The 25,183-nt window shown below is 50.7% G+C and overlaps 1 protein-coding gene across 11 annotated transcripts in view; it reads left to right on the top strand.

The window, feature by feature from the left end:
- The window catches only part of MSI2 (musashi RNA binding protein 2), a 398,131-nt gene that overhangs the window by 325,321 nt on the left and 47,627 nt on the right, over positions 1–25,183 (top strand). For 9 of the 11 annotated variants that reach the window (XM_058283920.2, XM_058283918.2, XM_058283917.2 and 6 more), the window contains 3 exons: positions 61–143; positions 15,321–15,435; positions 24,178–24,252. In XM_058283920.2, the coding sequence (XP_058139903.1) occupies positions 61–143; positions 15,321–15,435; positions 24,178–24,252 (273 nt within the window). The remainder of the gene's footprint in view (positions 1–60; positions 144–15,320; positions 15,436–24,177; positions 24,253–25,183) is intronic. The other 2 variants (XM_058283921.2, XM_058283923.2) reach the window with 1 other exon arrangement.

Below are 25,183 nucleotides of genomic sequence, written 5' to 3'. Positions count from 1 at the left end.
TGAAGGAACACACATACGGGGTGCCAAAACTGAACTCTGTTCTTTTCTTTTTCCCTTTAGGATTTGGCTTTGTCACTTTTGAGAATGAAGACGTTGTGGAGAAAGTCTGTGAGATTCATTTCCATGAAATCAATAATAAAATGGTAAGTTGGTGGAGGTTGTCCTGAACTGGGTGTGCTCCCTTCCCTTTATGTGCATCTGGGCCTGCAGGCTGCTTCACCTAGCAGCAGGCCTGGAGGTGGGGGGGGGGGGGCGCGGGGTCAGCCTTCACCCAGCAGCGGCAGGCCTGGAGGTGGGTGGGGGTGTGGGGTCTAGCCGCTAAGAGTTGAGGCCTGGGAATGGCAGCTGTTGTTTAGGACAGGAGGTGGCAAACATTTGCCACAAGGGGCCAGAGAGCAAATGTTTCCAGTTTTGCGGACCATACACCTGACTGTTAAAGTACACAGCTCTGCTGTGGTAGCAGGAAAGCAGCCCTGGACCGTAGCTGTGCTTCAATAAAGCTTGATTTATGAGCGCCAAAAGTTGAATTTCATATATAAATTTTCATGTATCACAAAATTTGGGTTTTTTTTTCTTTTCCCATTTAAAAATGGGACAAAAACAGGCAGGGAAGCTGGATTGGCCAGTGAGTCATGGCTTGCCAACCCCTGGCTTAGGGTACTATTTTGCTATTTGGGTTTTAAGGGGTTTATTCTAGCTATAAAGCTTTTGACCCCAAACTCTCTCTCCGGATCCTGCTGGATAATTAACATTCTCCTTTGGGATCAACTCTAGATAGTTATATCCTCATGATCGGCCGCTTCCTTCCCAGCTTTTGGCTCATTACATTTCCATATCCTGTCAGGCGGGAGGAAGGTTGGATTAAGGGAAGTTGGGGGAGCCAGGCAGGCCTCCCAGAGAAACGGCCACCAGAGGGCGCCATACCATGAGCCAAAGTGCACACTCCCTTGAAGTCTCGAACTCCTTTCTTCAAACTGAGTAGGGGTCAAGAATCCCTTCTCGATTGGTTCCAGAAAACGGGGACTCAGCAGGTGTTTCTGGAGCCATCTGCAGGTTCTTTGGCACCACAGCGTTTTGATGGGTCAGCAGACCTCCAGCCCTAAGAGGAAGGGGGAAGGGAAATTTGTGTTTCAAACGCAGCCATAACTTTGGTATTTTCTTCCTTTTGTCAAAACATTCCTTGCCTCTGAAACATGCTTTCAGATATGCATTGTATATTGGTCTGATACGTGTTCACTGACTTTAAATTCAATAATAGAGCTTTTAGTGTGGATAAGATCAAAGCAATCTGCTTAGCATGTGGTGCTACAGGCCTGATTCAATATTTGACTTGCTAATTTTTTTTCCCAGGGCACTAAAATAATATTGTTCATATTGTTCCTAGCCATAATATGCATCTGAAATGGAAATACTGTTTCTTCGCATACTGTATGTTGGAGATGTCAGCTCAGGCATTAAAATGGCACCGGGAGATAAGCGCGTAGTGTAGCACGGGGCCCCTCTATGCCTTTCTCTGCCCCCACGTGTAGATGCTTACAATTGGTACTTCTCTCTTTCGGGAGGTTCTGTTTGCCCTTGTTTAAGATTTTATTTTTTATTTTTCTCTCCTCCCACCCCCCCCCCCCCCAACTTTCTGTGTCCATTTGCTTTGTGTTCTTCTTTGTCTGCTTATATTCTTGTCAGTGGCATCAGGAATCTCTGTCTCTTTTTGTTGTGTCATCTTGCTATGTCAGCTCTCATTGTGTGCAGCACCACTCCTGGGTGGGCTGTGCTTTTTTTGACAGGGAAGCTCTCCTTGAGGGGCGCACTCCTTGCACGCATCAGCACTGCACTTGGGCCAGCTCACCGCGGGCCAGGGGACCTTGGGTTTGAACCCTGGACCTCCTATGTGGTAGTTGGACGCTCTATCAGTTGAGCAAAATCCACTTCCCATATTTGCTCTTGTTTAAAACTAGAGAGACAGGGAATTTAAATGGAAACCAGCCTGGAGTGCCCCGATGCCTTGTTTATCCAAGCCACAGCTGTGCTGTTGACAGCCCAGTGAAGGCTGCCCGAGCAGCGGGGAGAGGAAGAGGCTGTGCAGAGAACTGGTTGCCTCCATTCCTGTCCTGTGGGGCCCTACATTTCATTGGGACGGGCCCAGTGTAGACTGGCAAGAGACTACTCTCTGAGCTGCCTCGAATGCATACCGTGGCCTTTAGCTATTCCCTGGCTGGAAAACAAGCCAGAGAGACAGGTGGGGAAGGACTTTATTCTCCTTACTGTGCCAGCTGGGGAAACTGAGGCCCAGGAGATGGGACCTAGGGCTACCCAGATAGTGAAGGAGCACAAGTCTTGAACTTCCTGACTGCCAGATACACTGTAGAGACAGTTGTTTGAACTTGGGGATAGGAGGGTAAATCCCCAAATGACCCAGGAGGGTAGAGTTTCAGTCCCAGAAAAATAACCCACAGACTGAATTGAAGCCAGAGAAGTTTACAGTCATTTTCCCTAGTCCTTTCCCATTTATCACATTCTCCGCTGCGCCAGGTGGAAGCAGACTGTGGCAGGGGTTTCTGTTTTGAGTCTTGAGTTAATTCTTGTTCTTTAAGAACATGCAAAGTGGAAGTTGACACAGCAGAGGAAGGAAGTGAGTCGCCAAGTGGTTAGGATCACAGGCTTGGTAGGTGTTGGTAGGTGGGTCCCGTCCCAGCCCCACCAGGTGTTCTTTCTAAGGGAGAATGTAGAGATATTGGGAGAAGACCTTGGGGTCGATCACTGAACCTCACCAGCCTCCAGGGCAGAAGGCTTGGGAATGGTTCTACCTTGTGGGATGGCTGGGAACTGGGTGAAATACTGTGCAGAAAGACTTTGCACAGGTTATGAGCTTAGTAAACATTTGTTCTCGTCATCCTCAGCCTCATCGTGGCTCAAAAGTCTTCCTCCCAGCAAGCTTCCCCTTCCTCCCCAGAAGGGTGGAATTTAAAGGGTATTTAAAGGTTGGTAGAGGAGGCTGAATTGTGAATTGCTTTGGATTCTGTTATACTGGTCTCTACTTCGGAGGCCCAAAGAAAAGGAAATGAATTTAAACTGTGCAATGGACAGAATTCAAATGAGGTATCCGGAAAGACTCTGAGAACTCAGGGACTGCTAAACAGGAACACAGACAGTTGTGAGAATGTACGTAGGAGTGTTTTATAAACTGGACTGTGCTCTGAAACTGTAAAGACAGATCTCATTCAACCCTCGCAATCTTTCCATGATTCTGGCAAGAGCAGGCAGATATTTGCACGCCTCTGAATGTGCCTCAAGCTACAGTTTTCTCATAGTCACAGAGAAGAAAGGTCTCACCACTGATTGGTAACAGCAGTAGGACTTGAATCCAGGTCTTCAGATGCTTAACCCAACACTCCTATGCCTGGTGCTTAGTATGGCCTCTGTCAATAACGGTGGAATGGATAAGGGATTAGATGAGGGACCATGTGCATTTGAGGCATGGCGCGGTTCTCGAAGGTCTGTCTCATCTAATTTGGGTAATGGGTCTCCTGGGCCCTTTTAAAGCCAGGGCCCTCTTCCACTGTCCAGGAAAGCTAGGAGGGGCATTGAGTGCTTCTGTCTGCAGAAGATCAGGAGAGCTGCTGTCGAGAAGCTGGGATCACAGGCGCCCTCCCCCTGCACCCCACCACCCCAATACCACCATTAAGGAGGTCTTCCCCCCAGGTGGTGAGTCCAAAAGACCTCACATGACCCCCTTCCACACAGAGGGTCCACGAATAGCTGACATTGTAGAGTGCTAGCAACAACTCTGCGAAATGCTTTATGCACCTCATCTCATTTGATTATCCTCCTTTACTCTGATGTAAGCAAAATCATTATCCCCATTTTACAGATGAGCATGTTAACGGCAGACAGGTTAGGTAATGCCCAGGATCACATGGCTAGCAAGCGACAGCCCCAGAATGCAGGCCCAGAAAGTCGTACTCCAGGGCACCCATCTGTGAGCACTAGGCTGCACCCCTGCTCCAGGCCCAAAGGGATCCGGAAGGGCATCCGCGGACCTTGACCGCCCCCTTCCTGTCAGCCGTATTGCGCCCTGCGGCTGCAGGTTCTCCTGAGAGGAGCAGGGGAGACAGTCCCAGGCAGGGGCAAGGGCCGAGCTTGGGCTGAAGGGGCCGGGGTTGGTTGCGGTCCTCCAGGCCTTTTCTTCCCCTGCCCCAGAGGCAGGTGAGCCGGGGGTGGAGCGCTGAGAGCTGAGACCCCACCTCCTTCTCCAGGCCCTGGTCAGTGGGAATGCAGATGTGGCTCTTTATCAATAAACACATACACATGGACCCTGCGGAGAGGGCTCCTCTCAGGCCGCCCTGCGCGGTGCAGAGCAGCTAATAACGCCCCCCCCGCCGCGTCCCACTGATTGAAGCAGCCCCCCGAGCAGCAGGGACTCTTACTTGATTAGTCGCCAGAGCACAGCAGCCTCCTGGCAGCAGGGAATTAACAGAGAGCCGGCTCGGGTTTCCTCAGAGGCCTGGCTCAGTTCGCCTCAAAATGGAGTCAGGGAACAAAGCCACCTACACTGGCTGAGAACTTGGGGTGCAGTTGAAAGAGTAGGGCGCCTCAGGTGGAACCTTTTCAACAGAAGAAACGGATGTTCCCCAGGCACTGGGGATGGGCCTTGGGTGGCATCATCTCGTTTCGTCCTCACAGGGCCCTGTGAGGGGTCCTTATCCCCCCTTACAGATGAGCTCACCAGAGCACAGAGCAGGGAAGAGACTTTGTCCTTGGTCGCTCAGTTACAAGGGCCAGAGCTGAGAGTTGAACCTGGGTCCTTCTGGCTCCCAGCTCTGTGTTCTTTCCTCAGCACCCTTACTTACCAACTTAGGCAAGCCTAACATGTGAAAAACCTGGCTGCGCGTGACTGGGGAATGTAAGGAGGCGGTTTTGTATGCTTTGTGCAAGACCAACAATAGGATTCCTTTAAACGGTCCTTTTATTCCATTAAAATGATCTGATTGGCAAAAATTGGCTAAGTAACTTGCGAGTCAAGAGAAGTGTGCTTGTTTGGGTGCTGTCTTGGAATGAAGAGGAGGCGTCTAGACCTTTGGTAATCCACGAGTGGTCTCAGACCTCCTCAGTCTGCTCTAACAAATCCCCAGTGTGCATCCTGAAGTCGAAGAAGCGCTGGGATCTCCTCCGGGAGAAGCTCTTAGCCCCAGGGACTCCTCGCGCCCCCCCGAGCGCCCCCATGCGTGTGTCTTAGTGCTTCCACCGTAGAAAACCCCACTGGCGCCCCAGTGAGAAAAGTGTGCGGCGTATATATCAAGGTGAGGGGCTGCACGTGCCCTCCTGAGGGGGGTGTCGGGACCTGCTGGGTCGTTCCGAGGCACCATGGGGGTGGGCACACGGGCCTGAATGCCAGATCCACCCCTGTTGCTGCAACCATGGGCAGGTACCCCACCTGCCTGCACCTGTTTCCTCCTCTCTGAACTGGGAAGGAGGATGGTAGCTGCTTTGTGCAGCTTCTGTCATGCCCCCATCCAGTACCCGGCCCTGGGAGGTCTCGGCCTGTTCTATTGTAGGTTGTGTAATCTGGTACCCTTGAGAGAATCAGCCCTCCTGCAAACTCCCTCGGTAACCAAGACATCTTCTGTTTGGCCTCAGCCAAGAGCCACAGACTTTTCCGGTAAGGGCCAGAGAGTAAATATTTCAGGCTTTGAGGACCGTACAGTCTGTCTAGTATGGAAGCAGTAACAGTCGATGAATGTCACCAAATGGGTATGGCTGTGTTCCAGGAAAACTTTATTCACAAAAACAGCCAGCCAGCCTGTGTGGCCACGGCCACAGTCTGCCCATGCCTGGCCGGGGTCAATCTAGCTGGGAACAGGCACTGTCAGGGTGCTGCTGGCCTCGGGGCCCACGGTCAGCCAGGTCACTCATGAGGCAGCAGAGGCAGGGGAGGGAGTGGCCAAACACACATGGGCTAGGTTGCAGCTTCCAGAAGCATCGGGGCCTTCATTCGCAGGAGGAGCCCCCCAGCACCAAGCAGGAAGGGGTGAAGGACGGTCAGAGCCGGGTGGTGGCTCCCCACAATGCAGCCACTCCCCTGCGCAGTGGGCTGTCCTGCTGCACCACTGACGGCCTTTGGCCCAGGGAAGTTACTTCCTCTGTGCCTCAGCTGGCTGCCTCTTCTGTAAAACAGGTGGTGGTAGCGGCACCTACCTCAGACGGCTGCTGTGTGTGGAGACTTATAAAGAGTTCAGAACAGAGGTGGGCCATAGCACACCCTATAGAGTGTGACCATTATCCTCCTCCTCCTCATGGAAATGTTATCACCGGGTGAGGCCCTCCTCAGGATTCACAGAAGCTGTAAAAGGCAGGTGTGCAGGATCGGGGCTCGGCTCAGGGAGGGGAGGGGGTGTTGCGAGGTGGCCCCTCCCAAGGCCTCTGGCCAGAGGGCCCAGAGGTGACTTTCCAGGACTCAGGGGAGACAGTCAGGCCTTCAGCTGTTCTGAAAATCCCACTTCTAAGAGCAAGGCCTGGTGAGATCTGAGGCCTGCCACCCTCCAGCCTGTGTCCCCTGGGGGGGCTTCTGGTCAGGAGGGGACGGAGGTGAAAGCAGAGTCCCAAGACGGCCTCGAGGACTTGGGGTCCAAGCGGGGTGCGGCCACCAGCAGGGTGCCCCATGCTAGCTTGCACCCCTCCCTCAGGCGGCTGCTCTTCAGGGCCCGTAGACTGAGCGTACAGTCGGGAGCCACCCCCAAAGGGGGTGTGTGTGACGTGGGAGGAATTAAGGAGGCTTCAGTGTTCATGATCCTATTTGTAGCATCATTCTCACTCGTGAGCTAATTTTAGCCATCCATTCTGCTTCTGTTGCCATTTATAAAATGAGAATGTCAAATGCAATATTAAACAAGCAGGATGAAGGCAAAAAAGAAAATGCCAGAGAGGCATTTAATAAATGGATCTCGTGTTTATGTGGGAGAGGGAAGAGACCCTGTCCCCCCACGCCTCCCACATGCATGCCGCAGCGTCACGTACAGGCCCGTTAACGCAACACAGCGATGTGTGTGCTGGGGCAGGCTGGGTGCTGGGTGGTAAATGCAACTTGCTCTTTAGGCAGAGGTAATTTGGCCCACGAGGCGGTGGCCTTGACCACGCTGCTCCTGGTCGTCTGCCCTTCATTTGTCCTTTGGCAATGTTGCCACCAGGAGGGCTGGGACAGGCAAGGGTCCTCCCCAAGATCTGGGCACCCAGCACTTTTCCACAGGTGCTGCCGCAGTCACCTCCCAACCACTGCCTGGGGGTGCAAGGTCCTGGGGGGGGGGGGGTTCAGAGACCGTGGAAGTGGGCACGGCCTGCTCTCTTCTACCTGTCCCTGAGGCCTTGGGGCTGTCCCCTGGGTTCTTCCTTTGACTTCCCCTCTCTGCTGCTCTTTTCCTGGCTTTTTACAGGGAGGTTCAAGCTAATGCTCAGGTTGCGCCTTTTATTCTCTTTTAAATAGAGCAATTAAATTCCACTCCATGCAGCTTCTCTGCAAAGCCCACCGTGGGCTGGGGGGTAAGCACGCAGCCTTAGGGCAGAATTTGGGCACCTGCTGGAGACTGAGGTTTCTTTTCACTTTGAAACGCCCTTGCAGGTTCCCAGAAATAAAAAGAACAGCTGCTGCTGCCACCATCAGCTTTTCCCCCAAATAGTGCAGCCAGTGAAGGTCCCTTTGTGCACCTAGCTGATGAAGGCAGGGAGATTGGACTCTTTGTGGCTGGCAGGTGGGGGAGGTAAAGGAGAGACCCAGCTGCAGTATATGCTAGAGTGCTGGGCTGCAGGAGCTGCTGCTTCTGGCTTCCCCTCTGCTCCCCAACCCTCTGGATTATACATGGATGTGAGCTGGCTTCATCGCCTTCCAGTACACTCACCTGGGCTTGATGTGGAGGCAAAGCTGGGTCTCAGCTTAGTTCAACTCCCTTTTCTGGTGTTGGGGTGCTTTGCAGGCTTAGCTCGGGTGGAGCCCTCTAGGCAGGTGCTGCCTTTCCTGCCGTCTGCAGGTGAGAGAGCTGAGGCCAGGGAAGTGAGGCAGCCAGCCCAAGCACAGAGCCAGGAGTGGAGCAGAGGGAATCCTGGGACCCTGGCCACCGGGCGGGCCTGCTGCTTCATAAGGAGGCCCTCCCTCGAGTGTGGACAGGGTGGAAGGCTTCCGTTACGGGGGTCTGGGAGAGGGTTGGAGCCCGGCTGCCCACAGCCTGAGCCCCTCCAGGGGAGGAGCCCTATCAGGTCGCATTCCCCTTTGTGTCCACCCCCGCCCGACAGGTGCTAAATGTTGCTGGTTTGTGACCTGCTTCACTTTGCCATTGTTGATTATAACAGAACTCTAAGCAGAGGAAACAGTGGATGGAATTAATTCTGGCAGTTGTGGGGAAGTTCTGGAAGCCAGGGCTGGGGGCAGCTTTGTGGCAGCCATGGCTTGTGCATAGGCCTCGGGGCTGGGTAGAGGGCAGTAGGAAGGGCTGCGGCGGGGCATGGCCAGAAGTCCCGGAGGCGGGAGCAGGGGCCTACGACCAGGCCGGCTGTGTGGTTAGCTCACGCCGGGACCTTGCCAAGTCATTCCACGGAGCCCCATTTCCTTCTCTGCCATCACTACGGGGCTGATGAGGCCAACCCCAGAGGAAAGGAGTCGGTTCAGGGAGGGTGTGGAGAGCAGTGGACGCTCCTGGAGGACTTCCTGCGTGCCAGGTGCCGTGCTCGACCTGCGTGATGTGCGCCATTCGGTCCTCCGAACCTGTGAAGCTGCTGGCCCGTGCCCAGCCCAGGGTAGTGCTCGGTGACGGGCACCCCTTCCTCCCCAGGCTAAGCTGCTCCTTGAGGAGACCGAAGCAGGAGGCCGTCCTACAGGACCTTCGGCGCGCATTTACAACAAGCATGCATCTGTGAAGGCCACGTCCCCCGAGCCAAGCAGGCCTGCCACGCCAGTGTGCACGGTGACCCGTCTTCACAGACTGTGAAGGGGCAGAGCTGGGCAAGTGACCGCGTGTGAGTGGATCCTGGTGCTTGGCCTGCGAGGACCGTGCGTGAGCATGACATCTGGGAAGGTCGGAGTGGGTAATGGAACGCAGGACTCTTCCTTCCCGCCCTCCAGCAGTGACCGGCTGAAGAGCCTCCGGGAGTTTGCAGAGGGCAGAAAGGCTGCTCTGGTGGGGGGGGGGGGGGTTGCAGCAGGGGGCAGGCACCCCTCTCCTGCGGGTTCAGGGCTGGGACTTGCCCGCACCGCAGCCAGGGTGCACGGGAGGGTGTGCCGGAGCCACCCCCCCACCCCCCACCCCTCACCCCCACCCCGCTGCCTTGGCCTCCCACAGCCCCGTGCTCCGGCCAGTGAGTCCTGAATCTGGCCTGCCCCGGGCTCCCACAGGGAGGCTGCTGCGGGCCCCCTGGAGCGAGGGGCCCATGGGCCCCGCCCGCTCTCGCTGGCTGGTCCCTGTGCTGGCCGGCCCTCACGCTAGCGCTCCCTGAACCTCGTTGTTCAACTTTCCTACAAAGATGTGCCTTGAGCAGAAAGGCCCCGTGGTCTGGAGCCACCCGTGTGTGGCTTAACGCGCTGCTGTTGCCGTCCCAAAGCTCTTCCTCTTCACCCACAAAGGGCCCCTCGTTTTGATTTTGCTCCGGCCCGCACGTCCAGTGGCTGGTCCTGCCCTTGAGGTGCCGACTGTGTCCGACTGGTGCTGGGGTAGACAGTCAGGGTCAGCTGTGTCACTGCGGGGAGTTTTGTCCTTTGAAACAGGCCCCTCCTCCCTGGAGGGGGAGGAGTTCCTAACATGACCTGTCTGGGTGGGAAATGAAGCCGCACACACTGGCCTCTTCAAGCCACACAGAGTTTCCTTGTCTGGGCGGGAAATCAAGGCCTCAGCGGGGCTTGGGTTTCCCCAGACCGAGGCAGTGCACTGACTGGGCCGTTTGTGTGGAGAACGGCGGCAAACAAAAGCCTTTTCACTTCTTCAGCTTCCCAGAGCGCAGCATCCTCCTCAGCGGGTCCCTCAGGAGCGGCAGGGAAGCCATCCCCACAGCAGTGCCAGAGCGCCCCCTCAGGAGAGCGTGGGCCGTGGCTTCAGGCGGCGCTGGGTTCAGATCCCAGCCCTCCTGGGAATGTGCTGGGTCTGCACCCACACTTGGGTGCGGATTGTTCCCAGGCCTCGGTTTCCTGTTCCATAAGATGGATGGATATGTATAAAGTTGAAAAGGACATTTTTGGGGCAGTTGACAAAGTCGGACTATGGAAGGGTGGATTTAAGTATTGTATCAAGGTCAAATTTCCTGAGGTTGATTAACGGTACTGCAGTTGTGGAAGAGAATGCCTTTAATGCTAGGAAATGCTTACCGTGATATATGCAGCTTACTCTCAAGTGGTTCAGGAAAATATGTAGGCAGAAATACAGTGCATGGGTGGACAAATGATAAAGCAAATGGGGCAACATATCAACAGTTGGTAAATCTGGGTAAAAAATACATTGGTGTTCTTTTTGCTATGCTTGCAGATTTTCTGTAAATTTGAAATTATTCCTAAATAGAAAGTTACAAATGACTGCCAGCCTCCTTGCTGAGTTTCTCTGGACTCTGACGTGAAGGGGCACGCCCACCCTAAAGATTGGCATCCCGCCTCTGATTTATTCAGTAAAGGAACATATGTTGCAGCCTCAATTATCCAGCTGTTAAAGGGGGTTCAATTAGGTGATTATTCTGACCGCTCTTCTCCAAGACCACTTTGAAACAAAGCAGCGTATTTGGAAAATGAAATTTTAAAATAGATCCCGCCCTTGGGGCAGGGGTGACATTGGCATTTGGCTCCTGTGGGCTTGCTGCTAGTGGCTTTGCCAGCTGTGAAACTCGAAAATGAAGACTGATTCTCCCTGATGTGTGGCCACCAGTGGCCTCTCAGGCTCAGCCCTCCAATTACTCTTTTTTTTGGTTGCCGTTGTGAAACGCTGTTGAGGTAGAGTCTGAACTGTTGATTGAGGAGACTCAAGGATTGAGACTTGGGGCTGTTCCTTCCTCCAGGTTTTGTCCCCACCCCAGAACTCCCTGTAGAGAGTAGATGATGGAGCATTTACTGTAAATGGGGTTTTTGGGGGTAGGAGGAGGAGGAGGGTTTGTGTTGACCGTGAGGAACCAGGCAAAAATCTCCAGGATTGCACTGGGAGGGGAACGCCCGTGCCCTGCCCTCTGCCCCATGGTGAAAGCAGTCCTCAGCTCCCTGCCCCAAGATCTCAGATTGCCAAATGCCAAGAGTAGAGTGAATGCCTCTTGCTACTCTGTGTGCTTACTGCCTTTCCTCAGCCACATGTGGTAGGTGGTCTCCAAAAGTGGCCCCCAATAATCCCCACCTCCCAGGATTCATGCCCTTGTGTGCTCCCCTCCCGCACTGAATCTAGACTGGCCTTATGTAACCAATAGAATGTGGCAGATGTAACACACTGCCTTGTTAGATGTCGTGAGGCTAGGTAGCAAGGCTTCTGCCTTGGATTCTTGGAATGCTCGTTCTTGGTTTGCTTCCTCTTGGACTCCAGCCACCATGCCATGAGAAGACCAAGGCACATGGAGAAGCCATGCAGGTGCCCCATCGACAGTCCCAGCTGAACCAGCATCTACTGCTTGCCAAATGGGTGCAGAAGCCCCTTGGACCTCCATCCTAGCCAAGGCTTTAGATGGCTCCAGCTCCGGCTCCAGCCCCAGTCCCAGTCCCAGCCACCATCTGCCATGATGACATAAGAGACCATGAGCAAAAACCCAGCTGAGCCTAGTCTACTTACAGAACCACGAGAAAGACTAATAAACGGGTATTCAAAAACACTAGGTTTGGGGATAGTTGGTTGCATGACAGTAGATAAATGGGACATTGTGTCTGCCCAGATCACCAAAGTATGTGGCTAGAGCTAGGGGACAGCCTAGTTTGCTCCTGCTTTGGTTCTGACTCTAACCCTGGTAGTTCAAGCCAAGCTCTCTGGCTTACACAGGTGGATGGCAGAGGAGGTTGTCCCCAACACAGTCAAACTCGAGAGGCTCCAGAGATTGACAGGCCTGGAAGTAACAAGGGCAGGGTGATGTGTGAGAATGTTTATGTGACCATTGGACCAGCAAGACCGAGCCCATCCTTTTTCAAAAGAAAGGGTGCTCTTGGAGACCGAGGCTTGCCTTATTTGTCTTTGCATCCCCCAAAGCCTTGCACTTGCCTGGTGCATCGAGTTCCTCGGTATCTTTGTGTTGAATTCAGTAGACTGGGTCTTCTTGACCTTAATGAGCTTGTTGGTCCGTCCATGCTCTGGAATACCATTGAGGAGCCGGGAAGTGGGGCAGACACTGGGAACTCTGATGGGGAAGACACCTCTGCCAGTCTGATGGGCGATGGGCATAGCTTTCATCCTTAGCAAGCCCTTGACCCACAGCAAGGACTCAGGGTACAGGCAGAGGATAGCTATGCTTATTCCCCTTTCATGAGTTTTTTTTTGTATGAAATAATAAAGGGAATGGGGGGCTGGGTGGGCAGGCCTCCTGATCCTGAGAAATCTTTCAAGAAGCCTTCAGTGCAGACCAGGCCAGGCTCCCTGGTGTGACTGCCACCTTTCCCCGTCACTCAAGTGCCCAGGACATGCCGGGGCTCCCCAGAGAGTGTGTGTGCCACGGCTCCTGGCTGCTCACAGTTGACACGGCGGGTGGTTGACAGAACCCACTCAGTTGGTGCTGCTGAAACACCACCACTGCAAAAGAGAGCAAAATTGAAAGGAGCTGCCAGCCCCGTTCAGCGAGAGGAAGAGTAGGTGGGTTTGTTTAAAATACTCCCATTACAGTCAGTTAACCTTTATGTTCCCTAAATGAAAATTGTATAAACCTGAAATTTTCGTTGATCGGGTTGCCTAGGAACCGACAGCAGGTTTTCATAAGACAATGCAACAGATTGTCACCGATAGGGCTATTAGGAAGTGAGCTGGTTAGCGGTATTATTGGGCTCCTGGTGGTGGCGTTAGGTAATTAGCCGTCTGCCTGTGCAGAGCACGCCCATATTCCCAGGCTCAGGGCAGACTTCTGCAAGGGAGGCCTCTTGGCTTCTTCCTTTCAGGGTCCCGGAGGTGGGGCCTTAGGGCCCCAGAGTCCAGAAGTGAATTGCTGCCACCCCAGGACTTTGGAGAAAAGTCTAAATTCTGATGCATTTATTTCTTTTTATCACCTTCCCCCTCCCCCACTTGCGGTAGAAATGCTCAAAGCATTAAACTTAGAAAATCAACAACAACAAAATGCACAATGGGAACTAGAAAACAGAATTCCTCTAAGAAACTGCAGTTATTTTTTTTTTTTCTGTCTGATACATACACTTGTTCGTTTTCCACAGAGTTGCTGTAATTTGCTTTTTTTCCCTTTTGCCATTAGGATGACTAGCTATCCTGGTTTGTCCAGGACAGAGAGGTTTCCCAAACCAGTTACACGCTGTTTTATAGCAGGCTTTTCTGTAGCTGCGTAGTATTTAGTCGGTGTGCATGAACCAGGCTTAACCAGTCCCCTATTCTTGGGCATTTTCCGTGTTTCCTTGTTTTGTTTTGTTGTTGTTTGTAATTATAGTTACTGCTTGTGGTAAATAGCCTCATCTGGTCCTTTGATGATAAGTTCCTAGAAGTAGAGTTACTAAGTCAAAGTACATTTATGGCTTTTGATACAGTGCCAGTTCTCCTTCCAGAAAAATGTGCCCTTTCATCACTGCCAGTCTGATAGGTCAAAAACGTGTCTCATTTTTTAGTATGTGCTTTGTTATTTACCACTTAGCAATTGCCTGCTCATGTCCTTTACCAATTTTTCGGGGTATTTATCTGTTCCCTTTTAATTTGTAAATACTCTTTCTGTTAAACTTATCAGTCATGTGTATTGAGTTTTGTCCATTTTTTAAAAGCCTTTGTGGTTATCTTTCTTTAAAGAGCAACACCTGAATTACCTGGTATCATTGAAGAAGTTAATATTTTAGGTAATTAAAGCATCCACCCAAACAAGCACTCAAATATCTTTTTTTAATTAACGATTTGGAACAAGGTATCTGCACAATAGACAACCCATATATGTCCCTAATTTAACTTTTTCTTGATATCTCACACTTGCTGTATAAAATAGTAATTTTCTGTGTTACAGTGAATACCCTCAGCAGCTGTTGAGCTACCTGGAGGTTTTGCTTCTACACCACATAGCCCCAGACTGCTTTTTTAAAAAGATACTTGATTCTTCTCTTTCTTCCATCACTATCAGATTGCCATTCTGTTACTTTTTGCTGCTATAGGCATCCCTACCTCACTACTACATCTACTACAACTTCCCATTTTCAGCAGCAGTGGGCTTGATTACTGATAACCGTGCTTGTTAAATTTACTGTAAACTCTAACAAGTCACTCCTGAGCCAGGGGCGTGAGGAGCCTCCGCTCTAGTAGAAGTAGTGCCGGAGCTGCAGCAAGAAATCCTCTTATTTCGTGAGGTTTGCATTTTCATATAGTTAAGGTTGTCAAATAAGTGACCTCTGGATGTGTAAGCAGAAGAGGACTGAGCAATTTCGAAGGCAGAAAGGAAAGATTAGCAACCACTTGAGGATGTGGCTACAAAGTGAGAAACCAGTGATCCAGAGGAACAGAATTATTTCACTAAGGAGCCTGATGGGGTAGGGTTTTTTGGGTGGTTTGTTTTTGTTTTGTTTTGGCTGTTTTTGTTTGTTTTTTTGAAATGGCAGTATTGCTGACCTAGAAATTTTTAAAATCTGGCTTCAAGCCCTGGACCTATTGACATATTGTCTTAGGTATATTACGCCAGCCTTCCACTCCTCAGTTTTCTCATCTGTAAAATTGAGTTAAGCTTAACTGGCCTCCCTGCTTAATAAGAGAATCAGATGATTTCAAGTAAAGACTGCTGACCTGAAGGAACCTGAAAGGAATTTGTAAACCTGTGAAGGGCCAAAGGATCAGGAGGGATTCTTATTATATTATTATTGTTATTACTGCTATTGTTACTATTTGCAGACACAGCAGCCATTGTCTTAACTCTCCTGCCTTCTGCACAAGCTTCGGGCTGCGCTCCCACCCATGTGTACCTTGAGCTAAGGTTTTTTGCCATTCCTCTAAGTAACCCAGTTTCATCCTTGTAGGTTTTTCCGAAGCAGGATTTGCACAACTGGCGTGTTTTCTTAAATATTTATTTTGCAGGCCATTTACTCTGCACGGCTATTTTTACAGTGAGTAAGGAACAAGGCTAAAAATATCTTAGCTCATAACCAGATCGGTTCTGCATTTGACATTTACGTGGAATTCATTTGCATCTCATTTGTTCGCCTTTCTGTTTAACAGGTAGAATGTAAGAAAGCCCAGCCGAAAGAAGTCATGTTCCCACCTGGGACAAGAGGCCGGGCCCGGGGGCTGCCTTACACCATGGATGCTTTCATGCTCGGCATGGGAATGCTGGGTGAGTCTGGGCGGGTGACCAGGGACCGGGGCGAGCTTAGGAGGCCTCTGTCCGCAGCTGGGTCTCCTAGCAGCAGTGCGGCACTGGGCAAACTGCTACACCTATCTGAACCTCAGTCTCCCCATCTGTCAGTGAGGATGGCAATCCCCACCTTGCAGCATCCTGCCCCATTCCCTGCCGAGAGGAGATGCTTGATGTTATTTTCTCTCCTTGCCAACCCCTTCTTTAAAAAAAGGAAAAGTTACCTCCTCTTCCCCAGCCTCTCTGCTAGGTGGAAGTTCTTAAAGACACGGGGACGCCTGGCCAGCTTAAACTCATGAGGGCATAAAACTTGGGAGAGGAGGGAAGTGGTGAGTGAGGGTGGATGGTAATCCTGTCTCTTTAAATGATTAACATTTTTCTCTTGGGATATCAAAATTTGCATTTAAATGGATGTTTTAAATAGCCTGTTTTACTCTTTATTTGCAGGGGAAAAAATGATAAAAGACAAAGTGTGTTTGGTCTGACTAAAATGATCTCTCCTGGCTTTTAGAGAAATTGAGTTGCATATTATGCCCCTTTCCTTAAAGGTATCTCTGTCCGTCCTGCGTAGATAATTGAAAATCTTACTGCTTAAATGGCATGAAAGATGGAGAAAGCAGTGGATATGCGTAATGGTGTGGGTCGCAACAATAATTAGAAATTTCAAGGCGAGAGAACGGTACTTTAGTGCAAGTTATTGTGTGTCCGGAAAATACTAATTAAATGGGATAAATGGTAGTTAATGGTAAAATTCCATTCAGGCACATGATCTGTCTAGTTTTAATGGGTTTTCTTTCGGTTTAGCTAAGAGTTCCTCTTCTATATTGTTTGATAAGCTCTTTATGTATTTTCAAATCATTCCTGGCTTGGTTTTAAATTTATAAAACTTTTCTTGGTCTTAAAAAGAATTGTATCTACTTGTCTGAGGAAATAACCAGGGCAGGTAGTGCTATTTTGAAGGACTGAAAAAACAAAGGTGCTGTGAGAATACTAAAAATGGCCAAGATGTTAATTTTTCTCAAATTATTTTTTTCAGTTTCACAGTTCCAAATAAGCCTCCCATTGTGATTTTTTAAAAACTGACTTGAGTGATTCTAAAACTTACTTGGAAGAAGAAACCCATGAGAATAAATAGGAAAATGTTTAAAAAAGGAGAAATGAATGAAAAGTAGTTTGATCAAATATTAGAATATAATATAAAGCTACAATAATTTAAATAGTGTGGTGAATGGAAATACACTTGTTCATAGACAGAATTAAAGAGCCTAAGCTAAGAGTATATTATAAGAGTATAATTATGATGAAGGAATGACTTAAAGCAGTGAGGGAAAAGGGAGAATTAGTTCCTGGTTGACTCTAAGACAATTGATTAGCTCTTGCTTTAAAAAATAATTACTATTTGGGCTCTACCTTATGTTATATACCAAAATAAACTCCAACTGGATTCATTGTTTTAAATTTTTAAAATCAAGCCCTAAAGAAAGAGTTGAGCCATCACCTGCTGCTGGCTTTTGGAATCTTGAGTTTAAAATATTGAGTATTCAGGGCCTAGGTTTGTGCAAACTGGGGGCCTTTTAGGATCCAGACCTGTCTTGTCCACACAAGCCCTGTGTGGCCTTCAGGAAGTGCTCCCACCTTTCCAAGTCTAGCTTATTACCCTTTGCAAACTGGGAAGACTGAACTGGTTTTCCATCAGGGAGAAGCAGAGGTGTGGACCAAAACCTAGCTCAGCTCATGTCAATTGTCATGGAGTACAGACCAGAGGGGCCACTGTGGTTTCCTAAAGGGAGCCCAGCAAGAGGAGGAGACATTCAACAGCAAATAGTCTTTGAGCACCAACAGTGTCCTGGGCCCTGGGCTAGCACTGGGGATACAGACCTCATGGAGCTTGTGCTCTAGTGAGAGACGACACCAAACAGCTATTCCCACAGACAGGTAATTCACTGTAATAGAGGTAGGGGTGTCGTGAGCCCGTACGATGAGGAGCCTAAACTAGCCTGAAGAGTCAGGGAACACCTCCCCTTGGAAGTGACGTTTCAGCTGGGATCAGAAGGATGAGCAGCAGTTAGCCAAAGGCATCCCAATCAGAGTGGGAACAGCCTTGGCACACCAGGATCCTGGTATCCACCGGCCTGGCTGGGGAGGGTCCGGCAGGTGGGGTTTGTGTCAGGAGGGGGAGGGGCTCCAGGATTGGGCTTGACCACCTCGTGGCAGACCCCCGTGGGTCTCTCCCACTGGCAAGGGTGTTCCCCAGATGCACACCAGCCAGTTGGCTTGAGCTCCACTCTGCCCTTCAGTTTGCCCATCCATAAAATGGACATAATAACCTACCTCACTTCATGGGGTTGTTGGAGGACAAATGGAACCATACTGAAAGAGAAGTGTCCAGCAAATAGTGTTGTTCATCAAACCAGAGATACTGACTAGTAAGTGCACTCTCTATTTAGGTACCATTCACAAAGGGGAAAAAAAATTGTTACTGAAACAGTGTCATCGCATTGACTGTCAGATAGATCCCACTTTTGGAGATGTTAAAATGTGAAAATCTGTCTTCCAATCAACAAAATAGAGCAGGAGGCACTGGGAGTTTTTATTGATAAGGTGCTGAGGAGCCCTGGGCAAATCATCACATGAGTACACCACAGCAACGGCAGCCTTTTCCTTGCCTCAGTACACGTCCCAAGAGGTTTGGATTAGCCTTGAGTTGCCAGGTCCTGATAAAGACGTGTGTGTTGGGCTCCAAGCCTCACAAGACCTGGCCCCCCTGAATTGCCCAGCCTTGTGGTCAGGCCATCCAGATCCCTGTTGATACGGGGCCCTCTGAGAGGTCCCCAGATGAGCCCCCAGCCAGGAACCCGCTCAGCCTGCAGGGTTCTGAGCAGAAGGGGTGAATCAGGCAAGGTTCCCAAGGAAGAACTCACCATCTCGTTGTCTCCCCAGCCAGACCAGAGCCTTCTCTGATGCACATCTGGTGCTGAAGAGAGCCGGAAAACTGCCTGGGTTGCCCTGGTTTCCCCCGTTGACACAGCTTGGCACCCCGGCCTCTGGACTCTCTAGGCAAGGAGAATGCCAGCTGCTGGCACTGAAACCCTCAATCCAACGTCAACAGCGCTCTCCCTTTTCTTGCTGCTTCTCTCTGAAGTGGTGGCAGGGCGTCAGGAGTCGCCTGAGCCTTTGGTACAAATGCCTGACATGTCCCCCGTTCACCTGGGTCACAACCTGTGTGGTGCGTTATGCCCACAAGTCGGTCCTGAAATCGCTACCGTCACCACCAAAACAATTTGGCTGATAAACTCCGCTCACAGGAAAAACATAGCTCGGCTCACACTGGACAAAAACATGGTTTTTTTTAAAGACCAAGTTTTAGTGACTTAAACTTTCATTGCTTAACGATAAGAAAGATATATAGTACTTCTGGGAAGTTTTAGAAGTGAGACTTTAAACCATTAAAATTTTAAAGGTCATTCATTCAACAAACATTTATTGCGTACCTACTAAGTGCCAGGCACTCTTCCAGATGCTGAGAGAGCCAAGTCTCAGATCTCAGGGAACTGACATTCCTCGTGGTAGGGGGGGTGGAGGTGGGGGTGTCACATGTAATAAACTGTCTATAATATCCCTTAAGAGTTTCAAAGCTAATGAGTTGATAGTTACACAGTTATTCTTTTTTTTTAATTTTTGTTTTTTGTTTGAGAAGTTGTGAATTAAAACAATCATATACACCATACAGGATTCCCATACATCGCCCCACCACCAACACCTTACATTGTTGTGACACATTGGTTACAAATGATGAAAAAACATCCTCCTCATATTACTGCTATCTGTAGTCCATAGCTTATATTTGGTGTATTTTCCCATAGACCATCCTATTTACTAACACCATGTATTAGGAATATGTATTTGTTATAGTTCATGAGAGAACACTCTCATATTTGCTCTGTTAACCACAGTCCATCATCCTCCACATGGTTCACTGTTATATAGTCCCATGCCTCGAACAGTCCATCCAAAGTGTACACTCAGTGACTGTCAGTTTCATCATAGTGTTGTGCTGTCACCAGCTCCGTCCATTTGAGAACATTTTCTTTACTCCAAAAGGAAAAATCCCATAACCCTTTATACCCTCTCATTATTGACCCTTAGCACTGCTATAGTACCTTCTTTGCCCACTGCTGTAAAGCTATTACAATATTACTGTTAAATACAGTTTATACGTTATATTACTTGTCATTTTCCATGTATCTCCATATTCTTAACACCTTATAATAGAGGAACATTCTTGAATTTGTGCTATTAACCACCAAAATCAGTTGCAGTTATCCTCTAGCTTACCTTCAGTTACTAACCTCCCCAGACTACCCCTATCAGCCACAATCACATTTATAAATCAGCAGTGTTGATTAAACTCACTCTAATGTGTTACCATCAACTCTAACCATTTCCCCACATTTACAATCCCCCTTATTAATTGTTCTACATACATTCAGCCTCAGCTCGCCCTTCTTTACCCACATTCTATCTCATAGTAACCTCTGTTCTGTAGTAAACTCCGTGAGTTTTCTCATCATATTTAGTTCTTATTAGTGAGACCATACAATATTCTTTTGTGTCTGGCTATTTCAACATTGTGGCCTCGAGCTTCATCCATATTATCATATGCATCCCAAGTTTGTTTCTTCTTACAGCTGAATAGTATTCCATCATGTTTATATAGTGTATCCATTCATCAGTTGACACACTTGGGTTGAGTTATTCTCTCTCGAACACTCTTGCTATGGCTGCAGAGGTCCTTGGGGGGAAATCTACACCTGTTTTGGCTTTAGCCTTCACAGCCTTTGACACAATTGGGCCCAATTGGAGTTCCTTAAAAAGAATGTAGGCACGAAGAGGAGGACTTGCCACCCTGAAGCTAGATGAACCCAAATCAACTGAGACCCTTGGAAAACGTCTTTGCGGTCATTCGACACTGTTCCTCTGCTTTGCAGCAGCCAAGGGGTGCCCGCAGTTAATCCAGCCTTGATGTAGTCGAAGTTCTTCTGTATTTGCTTCCTCGTAGGCTTCTCTGCCCTCAGCCACAACCTTACTGCCTTTGACTCTCTCAACCTCATTGAACACTATTTAACATCTAACAGTATGGAGAAATAGCATGTTTCTGAGATCTTGAGGAAAAGCATCACCCTGGCAGGACCCAAACAGCGATGCTCTGGCCCAGCCGCAGCCCTTTACCAAAGGCATTCCCACCACACGTGCACCGAGAAGCCCACGTGAGGCCATAACCCAGAGCTCCCTGACGTTAAGCCCCAGTTATGGCTTAGAACTGATGAGGGCCAGGGTCTGCTGGAATTCACTAGCAGAGCGAAAGGAGTTTGGCTGGAGCTTAAAGCGAAAGTCTTGACTCATTTGTAGGATTTTTCTGGGATTTTTGGTTTTCCCAGATACCTGTTTAGGTCATTCCCAAGGAGGTCTGCATTTATTCAGCTCTTTCCTCATGGGCAGAAGAAACTCAAAATCCAGCTTTCAGTGCAGCCAAATAGGACATCCTGTCTCTGTTGCCAAATACAGCAGCCACTAGCCACGTGTGGCTTTTGAGTGCTTGAGATAATGGCTCATGTTATTGAGAAACTGAAGGTTTTGTCTCATTTAATTGTAATTAAGCTTAAATGCCACACATGGCTAGTGGCGATCAGATTGACAGCACACATCTAGAGAGGCCCCTATGACTCGGGACAGCTGGGAAGGCCGAGCATCTTTATAGACTTTGGCCTTCGCACCCTGGCCTGGGCTCTTGGTGCTGTCTGTATGCAGACCTCACAGCACCGATGGGGCTCCCAGCAGGGCTTCTCACACCGTGCAGCAGACACTTCACACATACACGGTTCCTCCCATACACAACCCTTGTCTCTCTCAAGTCAGGAGTCTGGTGGGAGCAGTTTTCCTTAACTCTGAGTAGCTGAGTAATAGAGCCTGGGAGATCTGAGTCATGGACCCATCTGGAATGCAGACATCTTCTAGGGCTGGGGCAGGGATCTAGAACCACAATCCTGAGAACCCTGCCAGCTTTCCCAAGATGGGGTTCAGGAATGAGTCGACTGGCAAACCCAAATACTGTTGATGGGTTTCTGATTTTTGCTCCCACAACATATAAAGCCTGTTTGTAAGAAGGGCGGCCATCCAGGCAGAAGGCTTGGTTTTTTGCTTTAGTGACAAGAGATAATTACTGTGGGGTTGATCAGACATCCAGGGTGCTGGAGCAAATAAATTGTGCAGTGGCCAGTGTGGGAGGGGTCCAGCTGCTAATGGAAGTGGTGGCGGGGTCATCCCGCAGTAATGTGGCTTGATGGAGCACCCGTGTGGGTCTGCTGTAATGTGCTATTGATATGCAGCCAGCCAATTTCCCGTGTGGCTGGGGCTGGGAGCCGTTAGAGCAGAGCTGGGCTTCACAGCAGTAAATGAAGAGGAAAATTGAAGTAATGTTGTATTATAAATTTATGATTTCATCTGCCCAGCCTAGAGGATGTTCGGCGATAGGGCTGGAAATAAGAGCCCCCATGCTGGCAAATGCCAGATTCTCATCTTTGCTATTGAAGAGGTCATATGGAAAGGCCCAGGAAGACTGGGGTGAGGCCCTAAGTTGGGGTGAACTAAACCACACTTTCCTTCCTTCCAACTGGAGACTTGCCAGTTTGCCAAGAGGGAAGCAGATGTAACTGCATCGTGCAGGGAGGGCCTTGACATCCCACCCCCACCCATCCCCAGGGGACTCTGGAAGGTGACACATTGGCTTATGCTTTTGCTGTCAGATTAACACTAAAATATTTAACACCCCCAGAGCTGAAGTTAAAAGCCAGTGAGTCATTTTTCATCAGGAAAGCCCCGTAGGCAGTAGTGATTTGGTTGTTTGTATATAATCTGTTTATCAATATGGTTGAAATAATGGTAAGAAAATCTAGTGGTGAAAGATCTGATTTGATAACAAATGATTAATCTGGAGGGGAATTGAACTGCCTAGCCATGAAATAGATACCAAGAAAGGAGCCAGAGTGTGTGTCCACCTCAGGCACCCAAGCCCTGGTCCCTGCCCCTCCTCCTCTCTCGCCCCGTCAGGTTCCAAGGCACGGCATCTCCCTTGGGTCCTGCTCCTCAGTCAGTAGCTAGTGCAGAGCTCTCATGGGCAGCCTTCTGCCGATGACACAGCACCATGGTGCTGGATGGGAAATAAACACCCAGGGAAGGAGCAGGTGCCAAGACTCCTGCAAGGTAGAAGTTCAGTTGGCCAGTGAGTTGCAGGTGCAAATTTGGGAAGGCTCTAGCTGGAGTCTAGCTGAAGGGAGGGACAGGAGCCACACAGCTGGGCTCAGTTGAGAATCTGGGCACATCAGTCTCACCCCACAAACACACACACCAAGACTTTCTACAGGTGGTGAGACTCAAGCTCAGAGAAGAGAAGGCCCCGACAGTGTGGTGCTGGACCAGAGGGGCTGGAAGCCGGGTCTCCTGGGCCAAGGCCAGCAAGTGCCTGCCTGGGTCTGATGGCAGGTCACTGCTCATGGGCAGGAGCTACGACACCAGTGGCCACAGGAGGGAAAGGCCTCCTGCTCTGGACCTGGGGCATGAGCGCTCTGATCAGGCAGTGGGAAAACAGGAAACAACAGACGCTGACTCACAGTGCCAGAGTACAGACAAGGTGGAATTTAGTAAATGATTCTGTTCCTTTCGGCTTTACTTGGAGGATCAGAAAATGCTTGGTAATGTGTGACTCCACTGAGTAAGTGGATGATGGGATGCCAAGTGGTTGTGTTTAGGAATGTGTTTTAAGGGGGGCTGTCTAGAACCCCAGAGACATGAGAGAGGACACCACTTAAGTGACAGGAGTGGAAGGCCACGGCAGCGTCAAGACGTGCCTGCAGAGTTCCTTACACCCCATGCCTAGCCCAGCAGTAGTCTCCATAGGAACCCTGCAGTTAACTGATAACCTCTAGTGTAAGGGCTGCAGAGACAGGTGCCCGGGTTAAAAAAGAAAAAACAATAAAAACCCCCCTTGTGAAAGGCACAGGGCGGCGCGGGGCTTCTGGGTTGGGGACACGCTTCGTCCTACATGTTTCGACATCGCCAGCCCCTCACCATTCCTGGAGGGCCTTGTGAAGGACTGGCCGCCCCGGGGAGTGTCCATGCTGTGGACGTGGGCTCCTGGGACCCCACCTCCTCCGGGCCAGGGCTCACTAGGCCGCCAGGTGCCTTCCAGAGGCACAGGGTCAGCCCCAAGCTTTCTTTACCCCTGAGCTGCGACTCCTGAGTGCCGGTTGCTCTGTCTGGCGCGGGCGCCGCTGTCCCCTACCTTGGGAGGAGGCATTACAAGGACTTTAATCTTGTACTGTCAATAGCCGTAAGGTAAAGTACATTCAGGGTAAGCTCTCCAAATGTCAGGGCTGGGCGCGGGCCCTGCGTTTGGTGCTAGCCTGTGGCATTTACTCTGCGAGTTCAGAAAGGTGCGTGGGCTTTTCGGGGGTCTGGTGCCCAAATAAGGGCTAATTACTGGCAAGCTGAGAGCGGCGGCCCCAGCCACGGGAACAAGGTGACGCAGGCCCTGAGTAGAGGCCCCCACGGGAGAAGGAGATGAGCTCAGGCTGGGACTCACTCCACGTCCCCTGGGATTCTACCCCGACCCGAGGCAGCTGGACTGACGGGACCCTGCTCTTTCTCTCTCTCTCTCTGTTCAAGGCTACCCCAATTTCGTGGCGACCTATGGCCGCGGCTACCCCGGATTTGCTCCTAGCTATGGCTATCAGTTCCCAGGTGAGTGTCTTTGTCTCTCAGGGCTTTGGAAACTCGGGAGGTGGGCTGCGCGTGAGGGGCGGCGGGAGGGCCCCCAAGTGGAAGGCAGCTCCTACTCACATTCAAGGAAAACCTTCATGTGCCAAACTTCAGATTCGCTGAACTCCAGGGTCCGGAGGCAGCTCAGGGTTTCTGCCTAACTGCGTTGGTGGCTGGGTATTTGAGAGCGGCAGCGTTTAAAGCAGAGAGCGAAAGGGCAGAATCAGGCGGGCCGGCCCCCCTCTGGGACCCCGGTCCTTCGGCAGCCTGTCACACAGGGTCTTCTCACAGGGACGGAACCCTAGACACAGGCCCTCCTCCCTCCCTGCCCCCGCTGCTTGCCCCTCCTCGCCTTCCGAACCGATGTCTGACGTCTTGCCTGCCCCATCCAGCTCGCTCCTGCCGGCTCTCACTTCAGTGCCCTCTGGCTGTGTGCTGGTGTGTTGTTGGGGGTCAGTGGGACCCCCACCCCAGAGGGGCAGCCGGGGTAGACGTGGCCTTGGCGGACGGGGCGGGGGGGGGGGGGGCTGTGCGGAAAGGGGCGCTGCTTCGCGCAGGTTGCTGTTCCCCTGGGGCCAGCCTGCCTTTCCTGGACATGGAGGGTGGATAAGAATACGTTGGGGTGCTCGGAGTGCTTGTGGAGAGGACAGCTGAGGTCCCTAGAGAGGGTGCTGGGAGCGGAGGAGGCCCTGGGGGAGCTGGGCATGGCCGGGTTTCTCTCCCCGAGGGTCTTGGGAGGCCTGGGAGCATCAGGGACTGAGAGAACCTGGGAGCAGCGGGAGCAAAGAGATGACCGGACAGGGGTGGCTGTGAAGCTGGAGGGCAGGAGGCAGGTAAAAGGGAACGTGCAGCTTCGGGCTGGCATTTGCCTCGCTCTGGCTTTGGGGCGGGGGAAGGTGGGGAGCAGTGAGGA

The sequence above is a fragment of the Dasypus novemcinctus genome, chromosome 21 (genome assembly GCF_030445035.2).
Source record: "Dasypus novemcinctus isolate mDasNov1 chromosome 21, mDasNov1.1.hap2, whole genome shotgun sequence".
NCBI lineage: Eukaryota > Metazoa > Chordata > Mammalia > Cingulata > Dasypodidae > Dasypus > Dasypus novemcinctus.
This window is presented reverse-complemented; position numbering and strand designations above follow the sequence as displayed.